Source organism: Rutidosis leptorrhynchoides, unplaced genomic scaffold, assembly GCF_046630445.1.
Source record: "Rutidosis leptorrhynchoides isolate AG116_Rl617_1_P2 unplaced genomic scaffold, CSIRO_AGI_Rlap_v1 contig586, whole genome shotgun sequence".
Lineage (NCBI taxonomy): Eukaryota > Viridiplantae > Streptophyta > Magnoliopsida > Asterales > Asteraceae > Rutidosis > Rutidosis leptorrhynchoides.
Genome location: NW_027266806.1, coordinates 14,871 through 36,973, shown reverse-complemented (window position 1 = coordinate 36,973; position 22,103 = coordinate 14,871). Strand labels below are relative to the sequence as shown.

Below are 22,103 nucleotides of genomic sequence, written 5' to 3'. Positions count from 1 at the left end.
CCACAATTATATTAAAACAATCATCAACAATACAGCCACTACTCCAAAATCTAAATCCACTATATTTTAATTTAAATAATATTTATATCTTTTAATTTTATTTATAATTATTTGTTACAAAATTTAATGTATTTAATTTTTAATTAGCTGGACCTGTAATTAAAGTTATTCATTTTTTTTTAATTTTGAAGTTTTTTAAATTAATATTTATTTATGTAAAAAAAATATCTTTTAAAGTTTCATACAGATGTTAATAATATTTTAACCATACAATATAAAAAAATTACCTTAAAATAAAAATATCTTTCAATAAAGCATTAAGGTGTGCGATACCAACATGAAAATGATGACACAATAAATTATATAATAATAAATATTTTTCAATACATGATACGATAAAAATGAATGTTAAAAAATGTGATATTTTATTATATAAAAAAATGATATTAATTAGTCTAAGATATCTAAATTCAGAAAATTTATTTATAAATAATATAAAAATAAGAAATTAAAAATAGAGTTGAAAATTGAAATGTGTAATTTAATTATTAGTATTAAAATAATTGTTAGAGGATTTTTAATGCGAAAATGTAGAAGTGAAGTAGGCTAAAAGAAATAGAGATGGAATTAAAAGGATAAAAAAGTCAGTTCAATTAAAATATACTTTTTCCGTCCTAAAATAAATGTAAAATTTTCAATATAAATTATATGTAAAAGTTTGTATTTATTTTGAGACGAAAGTAATAGTAGATTTAGACTTTGAAATAGGGGATTTAGACACATCCACAAAACAACGGTTTAAGGAGGTGTTTGGTATAACTTTTTTTTCTATTTTTATTATGTATTAAAATAATATTTGTGTGATATAATTTTTTTTCTACTTAAATTATAAAAATAAATTTATATGAAGTGAAATTTATGTTTAGTACTTGTTATTCCGTACTTCTAATTTCGTATAATAAAATTTATTTTTATCAATTTTAAATATTATTTTATGAAAGACGTAAATATATATACATATATTTACGTGATCTATTATTTCCAGACAATCATATTAATTTTAATATTTATTATAAATATTTATGATTTTACGGAGTATTACATACGGAGAATAGAATAATGCTAATCTACGGCTATTGTTAATCCGACGCGTAGATTGTTGGATACCACACGTGTTTGTGATAGAAACCAAACTTAAGAACCAATAGTAGTGTTTATTTTCAAGTTTGCTTTGACATGGCATCTTAGCTTCATTTTTTTGATATACAAAACATATGCTACTACTGTATATGCAATGGGTCATGATTTGCTAATAAATTGTGTAATAGTAATGGGCATGCCGACAAACAAAACAATGCCCCATTGGAAACTATGGGCTCCTATTATATTATTTTTACATTTACAATTGACAACAACACACGCCCACAGCAAATTCCTATTTGTAGTGATATGATTCTTTTGAACATAAATCGATATGTGTGCCTATCTGCTAATCATTCACATTCGATCATCATGACTGTCGCTTTCAGAAATTCATCGTCATTTTTATCAACTAGAGGCACTGTATTTTTTATTTTTCTGAGACACACTACAATAAATCAGTTTTAAGAATATTACTATTACTATATGTGTACATGGTGAAGCATTTTTATTATGTCTATCTATTTATCAGTAATGGCAAAGCTATAACATCAAAAAAAAAAAAAAGTAATGGCAAAGCTATATCCTATATATTTGGTCTTTAATATTTTATTTTAAAACCCCCTATATTTTTTAGAGCATCCGCAGTGACTTCGATCTCAATTAATACCATATCAGGTATATATAGACATAAATAAATAAATAAATTGTGATCTCAAAAATCTGAGATCACATCTTCCATTGTATGATTGCAATCTTTTAAATACAAGAATAATCATTTATTTATAAAATATTTTTGAAAATTAAGTTTATATGTAACGAGTCAGTGGACTCATTCGTTAGACGAAAAATCCGTATATTTAAAAATTAATAATTTAAATATATCATATAAAAAATTATATAATAATTATTTATATTGAATATTATTAAATATACGTAAAATATTATATAAAATGTAATTATTTTAACTCTATATCAATTATAATTATTTTGATTTTATTTCAAAATCTACGATCCTAAAATTAAAAATTTATTTTGTTTTCAAAAATAATGAACATAGCAAAAAATAAAAGTTACATATCAAGATTTGATTTCATAATAAAATTTATAACTACATCTAATCAATTTAATTATTTCTATTGTTTGAAAAATAAGATATGTCTATTTTAATTAAGAATAAGAAAAATATATAGTGGATGTTTATCAGAATTGATAGTTTAATAAAAGAATTAGAAAAAAAATAATATATATTATATTTTGATTAGGAATAATTTTTTTTTATAATATGCCCGTTTGAATAGGAAAAAGAAATATATGTCCGTTTTAATTAGGAATAAGAAAAAAAATATAATGAATTTTAATTAGAAAAAAATATTAATTGTTTGAAAAATAAGATACACCCATTTTAATTAAGAATAGGAAAAAAATATAGCGAATTTTTATTAGGAATAATAGTTTAATAAATATTAAAAAAATATATAATTTGATTAAGGATATTTTTTTTTAATAATATGTGCGTTTGAATAGGAAAAAAGAAGAAGACATGCACATTTTAATTAGGAATAGAAAAAAAGAATATAATGAATTTTAATTAGTAAATTTTTTAATAAGAAAATTAAAATATATAGTTTATTATAATTTTATTAGGAATAATTTTTTAAATAATAGATAGAAAATTGATTAGGAATAAAATTATTATATTAGAAAAAAATAATTGGTATAATTTTATTAGGAATCATTATGTTTTTATTGTGTTTTAATTTTCTAATTAGAAAAAGAAAAAAATAATACCATTGACTTAAACCGGTAAATTGGAACCTAATTAAACTCAAAATTCTAAAATATATGTGCCAAATTACTATTCATCAATAAAATATCATGGATCGAATTTTCATTTGATAATAAAATTTACAATTAAATTTATAATTGAAATAAATTGAAAAAATCTTATTATCATCGATAAAAAGATATATAATAAATCATTTCATGACTTGAAAATTATTATACACGTAAATAATAAATAATATATGTAATCATCAATGCCATCAATTCTATAACGAATATTAGCGAAAAGCGATTAAATGCCCCGATATTTCTAAAATGTAAAGTATCCAAAATGAGACATTAAAGATAAAGTAGACTTTACGGTAAAATGTTAGAGACCGAGTAATTTTGCCTATAAATAACTGTTGAATGTTGATCGTAGAGTTGTTGGATTGAGTGCATTATTTGGGCTCATTGTAATCCTGTAACGATCCAAATTTCTTTTTTTTTTTTTTCGATTTTACGTCTCGAAATATTTTCTCACATAATAAAATTTTAAAATAAAAGGAGTCCAATCGTTGCGATGCCAAAAAGTTAACAGGAATAAACCTTCGTAAATTATTAACACCTACCTAATTAAATATGTGATATTTATTTGACTTTCCTATTCATCACTGTTCATCACCACGCCTGTTGAAACTTTTGTCCGGAGACACAATTTTTTTACTTACTTACATGGTGCATATTGTCAAAATGTCACGAAGGAAACTAATATCCATAGCCTAGACTAAACAATTTTCCACATTCAATTTCAAAATTTTGTTAGAACCCACGAGATTTTCGGGAGACTTTCATGCACGTATCAATAATTGATTTCACAATCAATAACGTTATATACTCTCTCAGCCTCCATTGTTTTTGACAGCAGAACAACAAGCTACAAGCATTCAGAATTTTCATTCATTCAACAATCATATAGCCAAAACAGTCCAGTTTCAATACAAAAACACCATTCAAATTGTTTTTGTAACAAGCCTACGGAGAAATAACTGTCGAATTACACGAAATCGACTAAATTAATCACTGTCCAAAATTCGATTTCCCCAGAATGATCCCAAAATAATATATGTTATTCTGGAGACGGTAAGAAATGTTTTTCATAGAAGGAGTATACCGATCGGAGGACGTTAGTTAACTGAGTCACAACTGAGTTGTGATCGGGCCGAAACCGAGTCGACCGATTCTTCACCGAGTTGAAGGTCCAGAGGATCCTAGAGACATCGGCGAACCAATCCGATCTAGAGCCGCCGTGGAAACAGGTGGCCGGATTTTTCAAAGGTAAAATCCGACCCCTTCCTGCATCAAATTCGATTCATTTTTAGCATATTAACAATCCCTAGTAGCTCTAGTCTAACATATTAAGAGATTAGAGCTTGATTCGGAGTTTTGAAAATATATACCCGAAACCAAATTTTGAAATTAAAGATGAACGGGGTAAAATTGACGAAAACAAACCTTATTTTCGTGATCCTTGAGTTGAGACGAGTTGATTGATATATGGGTCGGACTCTGACGTCGCCGGAATCGGCAAGGACGACGTCGAGCAGCGGCGGAGTCGACGAGAGAGAGACGCGTTCGTCTGAGGAAGAAGAAGAAGAATTATGATTGAACCGGTTGGTTCAATCATATTTATAGCAGAGAGTATAAATCGATCTAATATAATAAATGATTATTTTGCCCTTAATATTTAAAAGTATTTATAAAACTATTAACGTGTTTTAAATTGTCTTTTCACAGTATTAAAATCGGTTCTTTCGGTTTATTTCGGTTCAATTTGGTTTATTTCAATCTGATTGGATTGGTTCAATTTTAAATCACCCGCACCTATATTAAAAGACGTATTTACTCTTCTGTATTTTACAAAATTACAAAATTACCAACGCATCAGTTTTAAGTCAAAGGCTATTCTGGTTAATTCACGAACCCGAACCTATTTACGACCCTCTTTAATATTTCTATCTTCCAAACCAAATATAACCTAAAATATATGCTCCGAACCTATGAAATTTTTTACAGTAAATAATATTAACTATTTTGAACCCGATTATGTAAAAATGTTATCAAATTGATTATTAAATTTTAAAATAAAATAACCGTTTTAATTAATTATTATATACCTATTTTGGCTCAAATAAATCAATTTCTTATAAATTAAATTTGAGAAAAATCTACTAATCAATAAAATATAAATTGATAATTTGTAAATTTTAAAAATATATTTATTAGTCAAAATAATTATTTCTCTTTAGTGATTAACTAACTAATCAATCGTGTAGGAATGTAACAAGGGAGACGTACAAAAAATTATTTGTAGCATTTCATTTCGATGTCATTAGCTTAGAATGCATGTTAATGAATAATCAATATTTCGATAAGTCGATAAATTGCCACGTTAACCAGACGGAATGAATCGATGAGCATTATAATGTGAGTATTACTTTCATTTTTATTATGAAGAGTATGTTGATGTTTATGAAATATATATATTACTATGCCATAATTTCTGATTATATCATTGCATTACAATTTATTTAAATGTATGACATAGTTACGTATTATACTTTTGAAAACTAAAGAGAACCTTCAAAGACCTTAAAAGCAAAGTTTCTTTGTTTCTTATGGATGAAATTAAAAGCAAGTTTTTGCTTTATTATACATATATATATAAATGCGAATCGAAATATAAATGTTTTATTCGAGGGGATTCGGTCGATTTTGTGGCGACCCAATCCAAATGGAGTACTTGGTCGTTACGTGACCCCATGTTGACGGTCTGATCAGAGGGTACGGCTCCCCTAGTTTATCTAGTTGGAGTTTTTATTTGCGCCCATGGTGACGGGCTGCCGAGGTATTAGGATGCTACAGTAGGTCACTCCTATTGTTAGTCTTCCTGATGTTTTTCACTGACGGGGTTCGACGATTTCTAAAGATGTTTTATGATGACTTCTGATGACAAAGTAATTTATGATGATAAGAGTTTAAAGTTTACCTTAAATATATTTCAATAAATGTTTTCAATAAAACCCCACTAAGTATTATAGCTTACCCTTTTCGAAAAAACCTATGTTCTTTCTCTTCAGGTTGAATTGATAAATTTCTGGAAGAGGAATTAGCGGCATTCATCATTGTACGATATCGAATAAGGTGGGCTCCGCGGCATTAGGACTATTTCTCACTATTTTATTAGTATCGAGTTATTTTAAATGATATGTATTATATTTTCCGCAAAGACTTAATTTGTATAATAATAATTGTGATCGACTATTATGTTTTGAGTAACGGATATTCGAATTAAAGTTAAGTTAACGAACGTATAGTAGGCACCGATTCCGATCAGTCGAGGCGGTCGGGAGCGGGACCCACAAATCCAATCCACTAATTAATTATATTTTAATTAATTAAATTAACTTGATTTGATTTGAATTTTCAAATTAATAAAAGAGAGGGAACAAACATGTATATAAATCAAAAGGATAATTACATAGGAAGTCCTTAAACTATGGATCAAATCATATATGGGTTAGAAAACTAACCAACACCACATAAGAGTCCATGAACTATGGCCCGTCGAACATTCAGGTCCGCGCTGTTAGTAACATCTTACGTGGCAATAACGGCACCGTTAGCCTGCAGTTACGCCAGCTCTATACTGACGTGGCAAGCATTGAAAATGCAGCTTTTGTTCTTCTTCCTTTCACCTACGTGTCTCTCTAATCTCTTCTTCATCGGCAATAAATTCTCTCTCTCCCTCTCAAAATATCTTCAGTTCTACGCCGGCACCGACGACCACAACCGATTACTCCCTTAAAATCAAACAGACCAGCCCAAATCTATTTTCCCCAAATCTAAACCCTAGCTTTTTTGCCCCAACAAAACTAAAACAAAATATTTGGCTTTTGTTCCAGTTCAAGAAGAAGAAAATAGTTAAACCCAATAAATAATGTAACTGCAGAGCAGAGTAAGATTAGGTCTTCTACCCGATTAGATAGAGAAAGCTTAAATTGAGAAATGTTATTGAAAAAACAATTAGATTTCTACTTTCTACAGATTCTTAAAATTGAACTTTTATTTTCAAAAATCGAATGTTTTCTCGATGTCACAAGCTCATCTTCTTCGATTCGGAAGAGTTAAACTGTTAGAGAAGCATACAGATACATGTCCTGTCACGACTCGCACAAGTCGCAGCTCATAAATCCGATGGACGAGAGAGATTCAATGGCAGATTATCACTTCGTGTACAACGATTTAGAAGGAGCATCGACGCAATGGGAGGGATGGAACGATATTTCAGGCCACTTACCACCAAAAGCCCCTTGCTGCCTTCACGCCCGAACTCCATCCCAAAGGAAAAGTCATGGGTCGATTGAAATAATCTACTTGGTTTCCTCTGTCTAGACTCTAGTTATGTCTTTTCTCTCTCGAAAATTAATTAGCTGCTTTTTGATTAGCTAGATGCCTAATCTTCTCTATCTATGAGATTATTGTTGGTTGCTGGTGTTGCATGCAATGAATAAGAAGAGGACAAAACTTCTTTGTTCTGTTTTTTTTTTCTTTAATTTCATTATGACACTCTTCTGTCTCTTTCTCTCGTTTTGTTGATTCACTCGATATGAATTTCTTCAGCCTTGAGTTTTAAGTTCTTGTATCATATTAGTTGATAACTGAGAGAAAAATATAATTGTGAAATAATTCATCTGCTTCATACATTAATAAATAAAGTTGCATTTTTTTGACAGCTTTTCTCATTCTTTTACTGTTTTGCATAGAGCTTCAATTCCTGTTTCATAGTATCAGTATTGGTTCGTCTCTAGGTTTAGTCTCTTTTGGTTTGTTTATTGTTAGTTCCTGATGGTAGAATCTTGAGTTACAAGTGCAAATTCCCTTTTTCTGGTCTTGTTTCATTTCAATTTGTTCTCCGTGTATCACTAATCATTTGTTGGAGAAGAGGGGCACTGAAGTTTAGATTTTGATAGTTGGATTTGCCAAACTTTTGGTTATATCTAGTTGGTTTTCCTGAATAAGGATGGGTGAGATCAACTCCATGGATAACGATAGTTAAGATAAGAAAGCCGGATTTTTTAGTTTGAATTGACAAAGTTTGGGAGAAAAATGGCTTCAAATGTGGAATTTAATAAAGAGGGCGATGACACTGACAAAAAAATATGTGGGTTCTGGGAAAAAAAATCATGGGTCTCGAAAAATCTCGAAGACGATTGCGATCTTTTTGATGATCAGTTCCTCCAGGAGTTTAGGTTTGCTAAGATCTCACTACACCTAGCTCGATTTAGCTTGATTTGGGTTTGTTTATTTTTTATATAATTATTGGAGCAAAACAGCTTGTTGGACAAAACAATCAAAGCTCCTGATTGATGAAATCAAAGTTGTTAAGATTGAAGAAGACGAAGATCGTACTGAAGTGATTGAATGGCGGTGTTCGGTTGAAGGAGATATAGAAATCAATGAGAGAGATTTTATTTGGAGGAGAGAAAACGAAGAAAAGCAAGCCAGTAGAAGCTAGAGAGAGAGAATGAGATTTGCCATGTCGTTACTCAACATTTTCGGTTTGCCATGTAATCGACAGATGCCATCTACTGTGAAATTTAACGCCGCCGTTATCGCCACGCTGGATGTGAGTAACGGCGTAGACATGAATGTTAGACGGACCTTAGTTTACGGACCCTTATGTGATGCTTGTTAGTTTGCTGAAGCCAATAGTTTAAGGATGTAAGTATCCCTAAATCAAAGGCGTTGCCTTTTGAAAAGAAACATACTAAACGTACAAAATTAAAAATAAGAGAAAAGTTCTCTTCCTCTCTCAAAGCAAATATTTGGGGATATCAAATTTGTGGAGACTAAAAAATGTGCTTGATTATCATAGTATATTTTACATATATATGCAAAATGTGTATATATAATGTATATATGAGTATGATCCGTATTTTTCCGCAATTCGTTTTTTTTTTTTCAATAAAATTGATTCCATATTGCTAAATTGTGAAGTGTCTGTACAAAAAAACAGAGCTTGCAACTGCCAAAAACTGAGCACAAGCTCAAAGCTTAAAAATATACAAACCACATATTTCTAATCACCTAGCTTTCAACGAACATAGTTAGCTAATTCTTGGACAATTGTTTCATTGTGAAAATCGTGTGTGCAAAGACTTTTTTCATTCCGTGCTCGCCAAACACAGTATACAGTAGCCATAAGAGTCACTCGCCTTCGTTGTGACAGCCTACTCTTGCCTGAAGGTCTTCGGCAGAATATGCTGATTATTCTTTGCCATTGGAAGACAGATTGCATCTGTAAAAAAGTACAAACAGCTTGCCATACTTTATCGGTGATAAATGCAATCAACAGCGAAGGGCCTAATCTTTTATCTTGCAGGAATTTAATTTGTACTTTCAAAACTCTTATGAAAGATTTTATTCAATACAATTTTGTTTTTACAGTTAGAACTTATAATCATCTCGCTCATTTGGTAGCTAATTGTAGGAGGAATGAACGAGGTGATTATCCCACTCTTTATATCCGATCAATGATCATACTAGAAATGAAATGGAAATCCACTACTTTTAATATATATATATATATATATATTATATGAAAAAGCACATGGACAATAAAAGCAATATTTTCTTTTGAAATATAGCAATATTTAAAATAAAATAATGAGATTCTTTTACTCCTATTTTTTATAGTTTTTTTCCTTTTTAATATCATAATTTTTTTATAGCAACAAGTCAGTAAGTCCGTCCGTTGAACTAAAAGTTCGTATTTTAAAAATTAATAATTTAAATATATCATATAAAATATTATATAATAATTATTTGTAATAAACATTGTATGTCAAATATTATATCAACAAGAAATTATTTTAATTTTATATCAATTATAATATTTTAATTTTATTTCAAAATCTAAATTCTATTAAAATTATTATTTTTTTTCAAAATTATAAACAATAGCAAAAAATAAAAGTTACATAACAAGATTTGATTTCATAATAAATTTTATAATTCCATCTAATCAATTTAGTTGTTCTTATTATTTGAAAAATAAGATATGCATGTTTTAATTAAGAAAAAGGAAAAAAATATAACGAATTTTATTAGGAATAATAGTTTAATAAATAAAATTAGAAAAAATATATATTATAATTTGATAGGAATATTTTTTTAATAATATGTTCGTTTGAATAGGAAAAAAGAAAATGTGCCCATTTTAATTAGGAATGGGATAAAATAATATAATGAATTTTTATTAGGAAAAATGGTTAATAAAAAAATTAGAAAAAAATATATTCTATTATAATTTTATTAGGAATAATTTTTTAAATAATAGGTAGGAAATTAATTAGAAATAAAATTATTAATTGATAAAATTTTATCAGGAATCATTATATTTTTATCGTATTTTTTTATTTTTTAATTAGAATATGAAAAAAATTGTAGCTTGAAATTTTTTTAGGAATAACTTGAAATCTAATTAAATTCAAAATTTTAAAATAAATATATCAAATTATTATTCTTCAATAAAAATTATGTGTAAAATTTTAATTTTGACAATAAAATTTATCATTAAATTTATAATTGAAATAAATTAAAAAAATCTCGTTATTATATATAAAAATTAAGAGATAGTACTTAAACAATATTTTTCTTTATGCAACTTCAACAATATTTTTTCGACTGCCTTTATGCGGAGCGGATGCGACTCGACATTAGATAATGGCTGTTTTGCTTCTTTAATTTCTTCCCTCACATATCTTCTTTATTCTAATTTCGCCTTCTCATCATGGCACGCAGTTCCAATTTTTAATTTATTTAATAAATATTTTATAGTATAGTCATCATTAAAAGAAAAAAAAAATCCACCAACCAACATCATACGGCAACAAAGTGTGCACATTTTTACATTTTTTGGACAACATAGTGTGCCACCTACGCCATGCTGGTAGAACTCTATTTAAATGTGATTATTAGGTAACTCTCGAGATCACAATATATCAAATTAAAAAAAAAACAATAAAAGAGAGAAAATATCACGATATTTTTTTATTGAACGGTATAAGATAGTCTTTATTTAATTTAAATAATTTTAAAAATTATGATCTTAAAAAGTCGACTCCTCATGACCTTTAGGATGAAAACACTTTTCGATAATCATGAGATCAAAAAGCCCTGATTAATTTTTAAAAGACTATACTTACCAAATAAATTTGATATTTAAATAAAATATACTTTTTAAGAATAAATAGAATGATCTACTATCAATTTTTTTATGTAGGGAGAAAAAACAGTTAATTAAAAATGAAGGGAGTATGTTCTATAATATAATACTATTATTATTGTCATTTGGGTTTAAATTTTTGCGATAATAGATATAAATACATCTTATAGATAATAGCGAGATTTTTTCAATTTTTTAATCTTATAAATAATAGCGAGACTTTTTCAATTTGTTCTAGTTGCAAATTTAATTGTAAATTTTATGTCAAATCAAAATTCGACACATGACGCTTTATTGATGAATATAATTACATATATTTTAGAATTTTGAGTTTAATTAGGTTTCAAGTTACAATTTTAAGTCAATGATATTATTTTTTTTCCTATTCTAATTAGGAAATCAAAAGACAATAAAAACATATGATTCCCAATAAATTTTACCAATTACTTTTTCCTAACATAATAATTTTATTCCTAATCAATTTTCCATCTATTATTTAAAAAATTATTCCTAATAAAATTGTAATACACTATATTTTTTTTAATTTTCTTATTAAAAAATTTAATCTAATTAAAATTCATTAGATTCTTTTTTTTTATTTCTAATTAAAATATACATGTCTTCTTTTTTCCTATTCAAACGGAAATATTATTAAAAAAAATTATTTCTAATCAAATTATAATATTTTTTTAATTTTTTATTAAACTATTATTTTTAATAAAAATTCGCTATATTTTTTTCCTATTTTTAATTAAAACGGATATATCTTATTTTTCAAACAATAGGAATAACTAAATTGATTATATGCAATTATAAATTTTATTATGAAATCAAATATTGATATGTAACTTTATTTTTTGCTATATTTATTATTTTTAAAAATATAATAAATTTTTAATTTTATAGAAAATTTTGAAATAAAATCGAAATAGTTATAATTGATATAAAATTAAAATAATTTTTTTAAATAATATTTGATATAAATTTAATAATATTTATTATGAATAATTATTATAAAATCTTTTATATAATATATTTAAATTATTAATTTAAAAATACGAATTTTTCCTCGAAACCACCGTACCGATTAATACGTCACAACATTAGGGATCTCAAATTGAATCATCTGTGAGAAAATAATATAATGTCACCACCATTAACCTATTTAGAACTGATAAAAATCTATGAAGCTACGGCATTGACTTTCAAAAAAAGAACTGATAAAAGTAACATAAAGTACAGCGACAACTTCCAATTAGAACAAAGCGGTCCGTTTTATATTTATTTTAATTAGCTGACGAATTCTAATGTCTTAAATTAATTTCATTTCTTCCATTCACATTCTGCATTACTCATAAGTCCTAACTAATAATCCACGAATACAATCAAACATATACTCCATATAGAAGCAACGTAGTCCATACATAACTAGTTTAATTATTTTTGTATATATCTTAATTTTATTTGGTTTTTTTTAAGCTCAAATTTATTGGTTAATTTGAGGTAAATACAAAAACCAAAATATGAAACAATAATCTTGCCAAAGTTAACTCTATTTTATATCCTCACGACCTATATATGCACATCAATTTTGCTCATTACTTGTTTTGTTTTGGATATTCTCGATATAATATATATATATATATGTGTTTGTTTTTTTATTAGTTTTGGACAACTCAAAATATAATATATCTTATGCTTTTACATTGATCGTTACAAGCATACGATCGTTCAGGGTCATAAATATCAACACATATATATCTATATATATATAAACAAGATATATTAGACTAATGATTATTAAGGTGATTATTAAGGATCGTCATTTTGATGAAAGATCATAATAATATTAATAATAATAATAATAATATGATTGCCGAAGAGATATTGATGAAATATTAGTAGTTTATTTGACATATTTTTACCATACTGTATTCCGGTTTTTTTTGTGGACTTTGAATTCAAACGAGTTTATCTCGTTGAAATCCAGGTGTGAGCTGTTAGAGTGTGTACGTTTAGTAAAGTACTGTAGTATCTTTTGGGGTAGGGCAACGGATTAAGATGAAGATGCCGGCCAAATTAAGAATACGCATGCAACTTGTGAATTAAAAAAAAAAAAAAAAAAGAGCAATTAACGTGTCGGTGGCTGCAAGTTTTAACTCGGCACACAGGTTTTTTAAATTTCTTACCTATATATCTCGTGATTTTTGAAAATTGAATTTATCAAATTCATCGAACAAAAACTGTCAAATCATATATCCACATAAAAATTGGGAATATTTTGATGCAAATGTATCTATATATGACGTCTAATTTTTAATAAAAAAATTTGTGTCATTCATTTAATTTATATGCGGAGAATATTTATTTGAATATACATACATGAAAACCTAAATCCTAACGAAAATTCCATACCCCGTATAAGAAGACATCTCACAATTTTATTTTATTAGATTGCTTAAAGAAAGTGAATAGATCGAGTGGATTTATTCCAAAAAATAAAATAAAATTGAATTGGTAGTTATTAATTTGGAAAAAAAAGAAAACATAGTATTTAGGATGCCTTCGAGAGAGTAAATTGAAGCCGCACATTTTCGAGATTTCTGCTCTTTTTGTTGCCATATTCCAGTTAATTACGTAAATATGCGCACTCTGCCATATTCACATGAGTCTCTTCTTTTATATATATATATATATATATATATATGACGCATTCTTACATATTTGAATCGCAATATATATATATAAATAGTTAATAAAAATTCATGCTATCCTTACCCAATAGGACAAATAAGTGTTTGTAATATATATTTCACAAAATGATTTGTATACGAAACGATGACAAATTTCATGAATATTGATTATATGTATGCATACATGTTTTTAGTTTGGCTTCAAATTCAGTGGCTCATGATCTCGTTTTGTTATATTATATCATTCAAATATTTTATTCCTTAATAAGGGAATTCTATTTAAATTTGATTATAAATTTCATGAATTGATATTGAAGACTTAATTATTAATTATTTAAAAAAAAAACATTAAAATTTAAATTTGATGACTTGAATAAAGAAAAAACTTATATTCCAGATAAGCTTTGGTTCTAAAAGATAAATTTTTACTTACCGACGACTTCCAAAAATTGATAAGAATGTGGATTGCTAAACTTGCTTTTTGGTTCTAGAATTTGCTGCAGAGAGATAAAAGCTTCTTTTAAATCTGGAAATGAATTCATAAAAACATTTCAAACGTTAAAAAAGGGGAAACAAAATTAAATTCCTTAATCTACAATACCTTTATTCCCAAGTTTCGGTGTCACATTGAACAAAAACAATTTTAGTTTAGCCAAATTGGGGAGTAAATCTGGAGAGGCTATTTGACTATTTCACACACACACTTATATATTGTCCTTTTATATATTGTCGTCTTCATTACTCCAAAACGACATACATATTTACTCCACACCACTTTACACATTCAATCTTATTTTCTCGACAACCAAACAGTATATCATTCATCTGCCGACAATACCAAAGGAACCCAGAATCACATATTCTCTGCATATACTTTCATAATTATCCCTCCTTTTGTTTGGAGAGATTCCTATAAAAAAGATCAAAAAGTTGAATTAGAATTAAAAGTTTTTTATGTGATTTTGATCTGATTGAGTGAGAGATCATGAAATTCTGCAAGACATATCAGCAGTATTTGGAACGGCAAGAGCAAAACCTTCCTGGGGTTGGTTTTAAAAAGCTCAAAAAGATGTTGAAGAAATGTAGGAGAGACCATTTTCAATCACAGGACGATATTATTGATGGACCCCATGACATTCGATCCTGTCCTAAACACTGTTCAGGTACATTTCTGTTTGGATTGATTAGTTCGTCAGTTTCATGCTTCATTTGTCGTCTCTTAAAATCGATTTCATTGCGAATAAAGTAAATGGGACTATGTTTCTATGATCAGAAGGTGTTCGATCTATTGAAAGTTGTCTTGAAAGCTACTCTTATTGAATTTTATATCATGCAGTATGTGACGGAACATTCTTCCCTGAACTTATGAATGAGATGTCAGCTGTAGTAGGATCCTTCAATGAGCGTGCACAGAAACTTCTCGAATTGCATCTGGCTTCTGGCTTCCGTAAGTATGTTATTTGGTTCAAAGACAAGCTTAGGAGAGACCATGCTTCTTTAATTCAAGAGGGAAAAGAGCTTGTTACGTATGCTCTGATTAACGCTACTGCAATTCGTAAAATTCTCAAAAAATATGATAAGGTTTGTTATTTTTCCTTTGGTCTAAGCTTGGCTTATTAATTTATATCATCCTTAATTCTGATAATTTCATTATGGTAGTGATAAGACATTGTGATCATTTCTGTGACAGGTGCATTACTCTAAGCAAGGACAGGCCTTCAAGTCGCAAGCACAGAGTATGCACATTGAAATCCTACAATCCCCATGGCTATGTGAGCTAATGGCTTTCCACATTAATCTGAGGGAAACCAAACTCAATTCATCAAAGATGCCAGCGTTATTTGAGGAATGTGTCCTGACCTTCAATGACGACAAGCCTTTTCTCAGCTGTGAGCTGTTTGATTCTGTCAACCTCTCTTTTGAGTTGACTTGCTCTATTTGCTTGGTTAGTTCCCTGGCTTTGTTTCTCTCAGAAAGATACTTCAGTTAGTTTTTCTGTCATTTATTAATTAAGAAAAACTCGATCTGAGGCCTTTCAAAATTGGAGTTTGACCACCATGTCATCATGAGATTAATTCAATTCACTAAGAGAAATCCTCTTGTGTAAGTTTTATCCTTTGAAAAAATTCAAACTTCTCTAGTTCTTAGATTAGGGGTACCCAAAATAAAAGGCTATTAAAAAGGAAAATACTCTCTACCACCCTTTTGCCAAAAGTAAAAAGTTGATCATGACAAGGAGAACATAAATTTTTTTATCTGTTTCCAAGCAATTCATCGCTCAAAATGTTTAACATATTACTTTATTTTGTTTCAACAGGATACAGTTTTTGATCCAGTTTCCCTCACTTGTGGCCACATATTCTGCTACATGTGTGCTTGTTTTGCTGCTAAAGTGACGACTGTAGATGGAATCAAGGCTGCGGATTCTAAAGAGAAATGTCCCCTTTGTCGAGAGGTAATTTCTAGAATCCGTATTATTCTTTTATAATTTTTTCTGTTTCAAGGTATGGTAGTGAAGCAGCAAATGATTATGATGGATGCACTCTAGTCCTCGTGACATCTATCAAGTATTTTCATTAAAAGTTAACTTTGATGGTTCAATGATTTTGTCAAGCCTAGTTCAAACTCAGCCTGCACATTTGTTTAGCCCTTGATTGGAAAATAATGTTTCCACTTCCTTATAGATTTTTCATTTAGTTATCAATTTCCCTTGAATTTTTTCAGGCTGGAGTTTTCGAAGGAGCCGTACATTTGGAAGAGCTTTGTATTCTGCTGACCAGAAGGTAACTTCTCATCTCTTGTTACATGTGTACACACTTATTCATCCTTTGAAATATTTTTATGATCTCAGTGAATATTTTATCAGTTGCCCTGAATATTACGCTGAACGGCTTCGATCCGAAAGAGTTGAAAGACTTAAGCAGGCAAAGGAGCACTGGGATAATTTAGGTCGAGCATTTGTGGGTGTTTAGCTAAGGAGATGTCTCATCTTACATTCTTACTAGAGTTTTAGGTTAAAAACTGGAAATATTGTTTTTTTCCTTCTGATGCCAAGTCTTGTATGTTCAGTTTATGCCTTTTTCACTAGCACAGGATTGTATATACATCAATTAATTGTGAAAAGGCCATTTGAATCTGTTGAAAAGGATTTTGCTTGCCTGTTTTCTAATTTTCCATGCATTTATTTTTTGTCGCTGTGCTTCAAAACCATATATACCTATTAATACAAAATGAGATTATCTGAAATGCAACCAAGACTGCAATAGATCTCTTCAGTTGAAGATGCAATCTAAAAATGGCACAATCTTAGAACTGATATCAGGGAGCATACATTGGACAACCTCTTGCAATAAATGTTTATATTATAAAGCGCCTTTTGACTAGCACAAGTCTGTCTTGTAAGTTTGTACTTTTGGCGGAGGAGGTTTCACGAGTTTCTTGTAAATGTATCCTTGTCGAAACCTCTATTCCACCACCGACACAAAATCTACGACCACCTCCACAACTGATTGTCCAACTGCTGTTGCCACCACCACCACCAAAGTCCCACCCGACGCCGCCACCACCACCACCACCACCACCACCACCACCACCACCGTCCCAATCGACCTCTATTCCACCATCACTGCTATGATACCTGAAACTACCATCACCACACTAATATCCATGAAAATAACCGAAACTGCTAGCACCACCATCGTGCAATGGTGGTCGTCGCCGCTCTCCCCAATTTCATTTCAAAATCCATAACAAATTCATTTCTACTCAAAAAAATTCCCAAAATACTTTCATTCGACTCGAAACATTCATATCTATATTTTAAGAGATCTAGAGGTTTAAAGTTAAGTGCTCTTCTTTTGTCAAGGTGCCGTTCAATGTTAGAAAACTCGTTTTAAGTCAAGGTATGGAATTGTTAGAAAAATCAAACTTAAGGTATGACATTGTTTGAAAAACGTGTTTCATCTTGGCATGTTTACCATGATTTTTTTTTTAAATTAAAATGTTGGCGTTTCATGTAATTTGACAACTCACCAAGACATGTGAACCATACGGATGGCCTAATGGTAAAAAACATGACACATCACCATTTTTTAACTTTAGGCACTTAGTTGTTAACGATTTAATGGATTTGTATCAATTCGTTAGAACATCGGCGTGAGGTATAAAGTTGTTAAAAGGTTTTGTTTTAGGTACATGCAGTTTTAATTAATATCCCCATTCTAGAGACTCAACAAAGAAGCTAAAAACCACACTCTCTCTAATCCAAAACAAAACTCTCTCGAAAACAAAACCAAAAACCCTATTAACCTCCTCCCCTCCCCAGCCGCCGCCCCTCCTCCGGCGGCAGGGAGGGCCCCTTTTACTATTTTTAGCCATCTCTTCCTCTCTTTTTTCCTTAACTCCTCAGATCCGCCCTTCTTCCCCTCTTCTGGCTGTCTCCCTATGTTTTCTCTTCTGTTGCACGTCGTTGGCTGCCGGGCTTGGTGTTTTCCAGCGGCAATTGTAATGGTTCGGCTATGGTGGTTCGCGTGGATGGGTTGGCGTGGGTCTCCTCCTTCAAATCAACATGCACACCCTCTTCTCGTCGTGTCTCCTCGCTTGATAAACTCTAGCTACTTCTTTATATTTGAGGTTTTGTTATTAATTCGAGTTTTAGTGTTAATTTTAGTTGTTATTATGTTTATTTTTATTTTTTGTTTGTAGGAACTTATGATCAAAATAAGTCAAAAGGATAAGAGTTTATGCATGAGTTATGACTTTATCGAGATTTTCGGAGAACGTCCAGTTGGAATCGGCAAATGTGTTCAACATAAAAGTTGTAGCTCTATGTATTAGTATTCCAAAAAATCAAAAATCAGATCATTTGGACATCGAGAGCTCAAGATATGAAAATTTTATGAAAACTGGACGGAAGCTGAAGACGACCCCGCAGCTGCGCGAATTGGACAGAAAGTTTAGCGCAGGCTACGCTGGAATAGGGCTATTTCGCTTAGGTTTCCTATTTTTGACTTGTTTTTAGGCCTTAGTATAAATATAAAAGTAGAATAGGGTTTATATTATGGAGAGAAGCTTAGAGAGAGCTATTAGCTAGCATAGGATTCTTCCGTTCTTAATTTTCGAATCGTGTAATTATGCTACTCACTTTTGTGTTTACCATGGTTATGCGTAACTAAACGCTTTGTTCTAGGGCTTTAATGAATCTATAATCTAATGGGAAAACTACATTTTATACCCTTCTTAGATCATTATGCCAACAAAAATACCCCCCTCCTAGTTCAAATCGAAAAATTATACCTCTCTTAGATGATTCCGTTAAACAATTATACCCTTCCACCGTTAAAAATTGCACATGACACCAATTTCCGTTAAACCATTTTACATGGCATCTTAGACCAATCTTAACATGCCACGTGGCATGTGATGTGGAAAAATTAACACTTGTCATGAAAAACCGGTTCAGTCCGGTCCACACTTGAACCGGTCTGGTCCAAACTCAAACTGATCCGGTCCAAACACGGTCCGATCCAAACTCGGTCCGGTCTAGAAACGAACCGGTCCGGTCCAAATTCGAACCGGTCCATTTCATTAATTTAATTTTATAAATTTATTATTTTAAAAATTAAAAGTTATAATTATAATTATTTTTTTATAATTAAATATTTATTATCAATTAGTTATTGTTTTAAAAAATATTCACAATCCCGACAAACGCAAAGGTAAAAACTCAGAAATAACGAGAGCCGAACTACTCTTCACTCAATCGACGACTAGCAGATCCAGTTCAGATCTCCGACCACTTTAAGGTATTCTCCGATGTCCTTGTTTTTGTATAATTACCAATTGATGTAAATGTTAATTAAATTTGATAATTGATTCGAATTCGATGTTGAAATGTTTCGAACAGAATAATGGAGAAGAAAAGGTTTCTTTCTTATCTGGTGATGAAGAGGACATTGGACAGTAGAAATAATCTCTGCAATTCTATCCAGATAGTCCTCCCATCTACAAAATTCAAGTATGAGAGTCTCTATCTTGGAGATAGGATTCATGATAGAATTGAGCCTAGAATTGTAATGCTCGACAGGTTGTTTAGTGAGGTTTCTGAAGTCACCATGGTCGGTAATCTTAGAATGAAATTGCCAACTTTCGAAAAATTGACTGATATGTTGGTAGTTCATGGTGGTTTAAAAGCAAATGGCTATGTGACAATTGATGAACAAGTTGCAATGTTTATGTACATCTTAGAACATCATTGTAAGATGGCAATAGTTTCACAAATGTTCATGAGATAAAAAAAATAGTTATTGGAAACTTTAAAAATGTCCTTTATGCAATGTGTAATCAGTGGAAGCTATTGCTTGAGAAGCCAAAGCCTGTTGAAAATTATTGCAATGATAGGAAGTGGAAATGGTTTATAGGTTGTGTAGGAGCTTTAGACGGTACCTATCTAGATGTTATGGTTGGTAAGCTTGATAAAAACCAAGTACAGGTGTAGGAAGGGACATATTGCCACAAATGTTTTGGGTGTGTGCACCCAAAACATGAACTTCATCTTTATCATGTCTGGTTGGGAAGGATCTGCTTCAGATTCTCGAGTCCTCCGTGATGCTCTTTCTCGTGATAATGGATTCAAAGTCCCACATGGTTAGTCATTATTTGTTATCATTTTTTCCTTTGATTGATGTTATTAGCCTACCAGGTTATAGCCAAATAGTTTTTTTTAATTGTAGGTAAATACTACCTTATGGATGCTGGAAATTGCAATGCTCCAGACTTTCTTGCACCTTAACGTGGAACTCGTTATCATTTTAATGAGTGGAAGCAAGGGCTGCAGCCCCTAACCAAAGAAGAGCTCTTCAATTTGAGGCATGATGTTGCTAGGAACATCATTGAGCTCTGTTTCGAGATGTTGAAGATGAGATGGGCAATTCTCAGGAGTTCTACTTGGTACGACATGAGAAGCTACAACAAGATTGTCTTAGCTTGTTGTTCACTCCATAATCTCATCAGGTATATTGCTTTCATATTTTAATTGTTTCTTCTTTGTTGTTGTTTATGAATTTTGTCTCACCATTATCCCATATAGGAAAGAGATGGCTCGTGACTATGCTGAAGAGGAATGCAAAGAAGCTAACAGAAGGAATGCACCAACAGAGGCAGTCCAAGTTGATGATCTTCCTGAAGACATTGCAACTGTTGATTCCAGTCCTCAATGGAATATGTGGAGGGACAACTTGGCTCAAGAAATGTTTGATGAGTGGATTGCCTCTAGACAATGAATTTGTATTTGTTCAATTCTACAATATGTACGAAATTGTCTCTACTATAAGTGGACATATTCTTACTATGTCTACTTAACTCATTCATAAAATTTATACTATAATTTATTGTTGTAACATATTTATTTGACAATTTGATGTGTTTAATTATTATTCAATGTTATTGAGTTTCATGTGGATGATTAACATGTTAGAGAAGTATTATAAACAATAAGAACATGCCAAATTCTTTATTAGAATGTTTACCTACTTAACATAACAATTCAGTTAACTAACTTAACATTACTTAGATCTACAAGTTAAACATAAATTACATTACATATACATTACAAGTTACTTAGAACCTAACCACCTAAAACTACAACCACAAATAAATCAAGGGCTATTTTTCCATCCTTATTCCTCTTAATATTCCTTTATGCATTTGTCATGATCATTCCTGTGCAAGATCTCAACATCTTTCTTAAGAGATTCTGCTTCTTTCTTCATTTCTCCAAGTTCATCCTCAAGACAGTCAATGTAAGAGTTCATCACATCCTTATCCGTTTGTAATTTAGTAAACATACAATGAAGTTGTCGTGTAAAAAATATAAACAATGAATTTCCACAGCTCCATTGAAGTCGAATCTTTGAAAGGGAAAATTGTGTCAAAAGGAGGTAACTCCAATACGATGCGAGAAAACACAAATCAAATGGGAGACAACCAACGAGTGGACAAACACAAATCCTCAAATTAACCACAATGCTAAACAGTCCATAATCTCTAATTAGAACAATAATGACAGAAAGCCACTTAAATTGTCGTCATCTGAAGAGTGGGTTATATCTGTCAATACACAGAGATATACTAGACTGAGAAAAACAAATAACTTGAACCTAAGGCAAAAAAACCTCACGGCCATTAAACAACCCGAATTGTCCGAAATTCAACCACCA

At 30.2% G+C, this 22,103-nt stretch overlaps 2 protein-coding genes across 2 annotated transcripts; both read left to right on the top strand.

The window, feature by feature from the left end:
• The first annotated feature begins 14,872 nt into the window (after window positions 1-14,872).
• Window positions 14,873-16,859, top strand: LOC139884674 (probable E3 ubiquitin-protein ligase BAH1-like 1). The gene is made up of 6 exons (XM_071868675.1): window positions 14,873-15,050; window positions 15,224-15,468; window positions 15,578-15,832; window positions 16,205-16,342; window positions 16,612-16,670; window positions 16,754-16,859. The coding sequence occupies exons 1-6, from the start codon at window positions 14,873-14,875 to the stop codon at window positions 16,857-16,859; spliced, it is 981 nt and encodes a 326-aa protein (XP_071724776.1).
• A 3,588-nt stretch (window positions 16,860-20,447) lies between these two features.
• Window positions 20,448-21,167, top strand: LOC139884672 (uncharacterized). Its single transcript, XM_071868673.1, has 4 exons — window positions 20,448-20,532; window positions 20,580-20,587; window positions 20,705-20,898; window positions 20,975-21,167. The coding sequence occupies exons 1-4, from the start codon at window positions 20,448-20,450 to the stop codon at window positions 21,165-21,167; spliced, it is 480 nt and encodes a 159-aa protein (XP_071724774.1).
• Window positions 21,168-22,103: the final 936 nt, after the last annotated feature.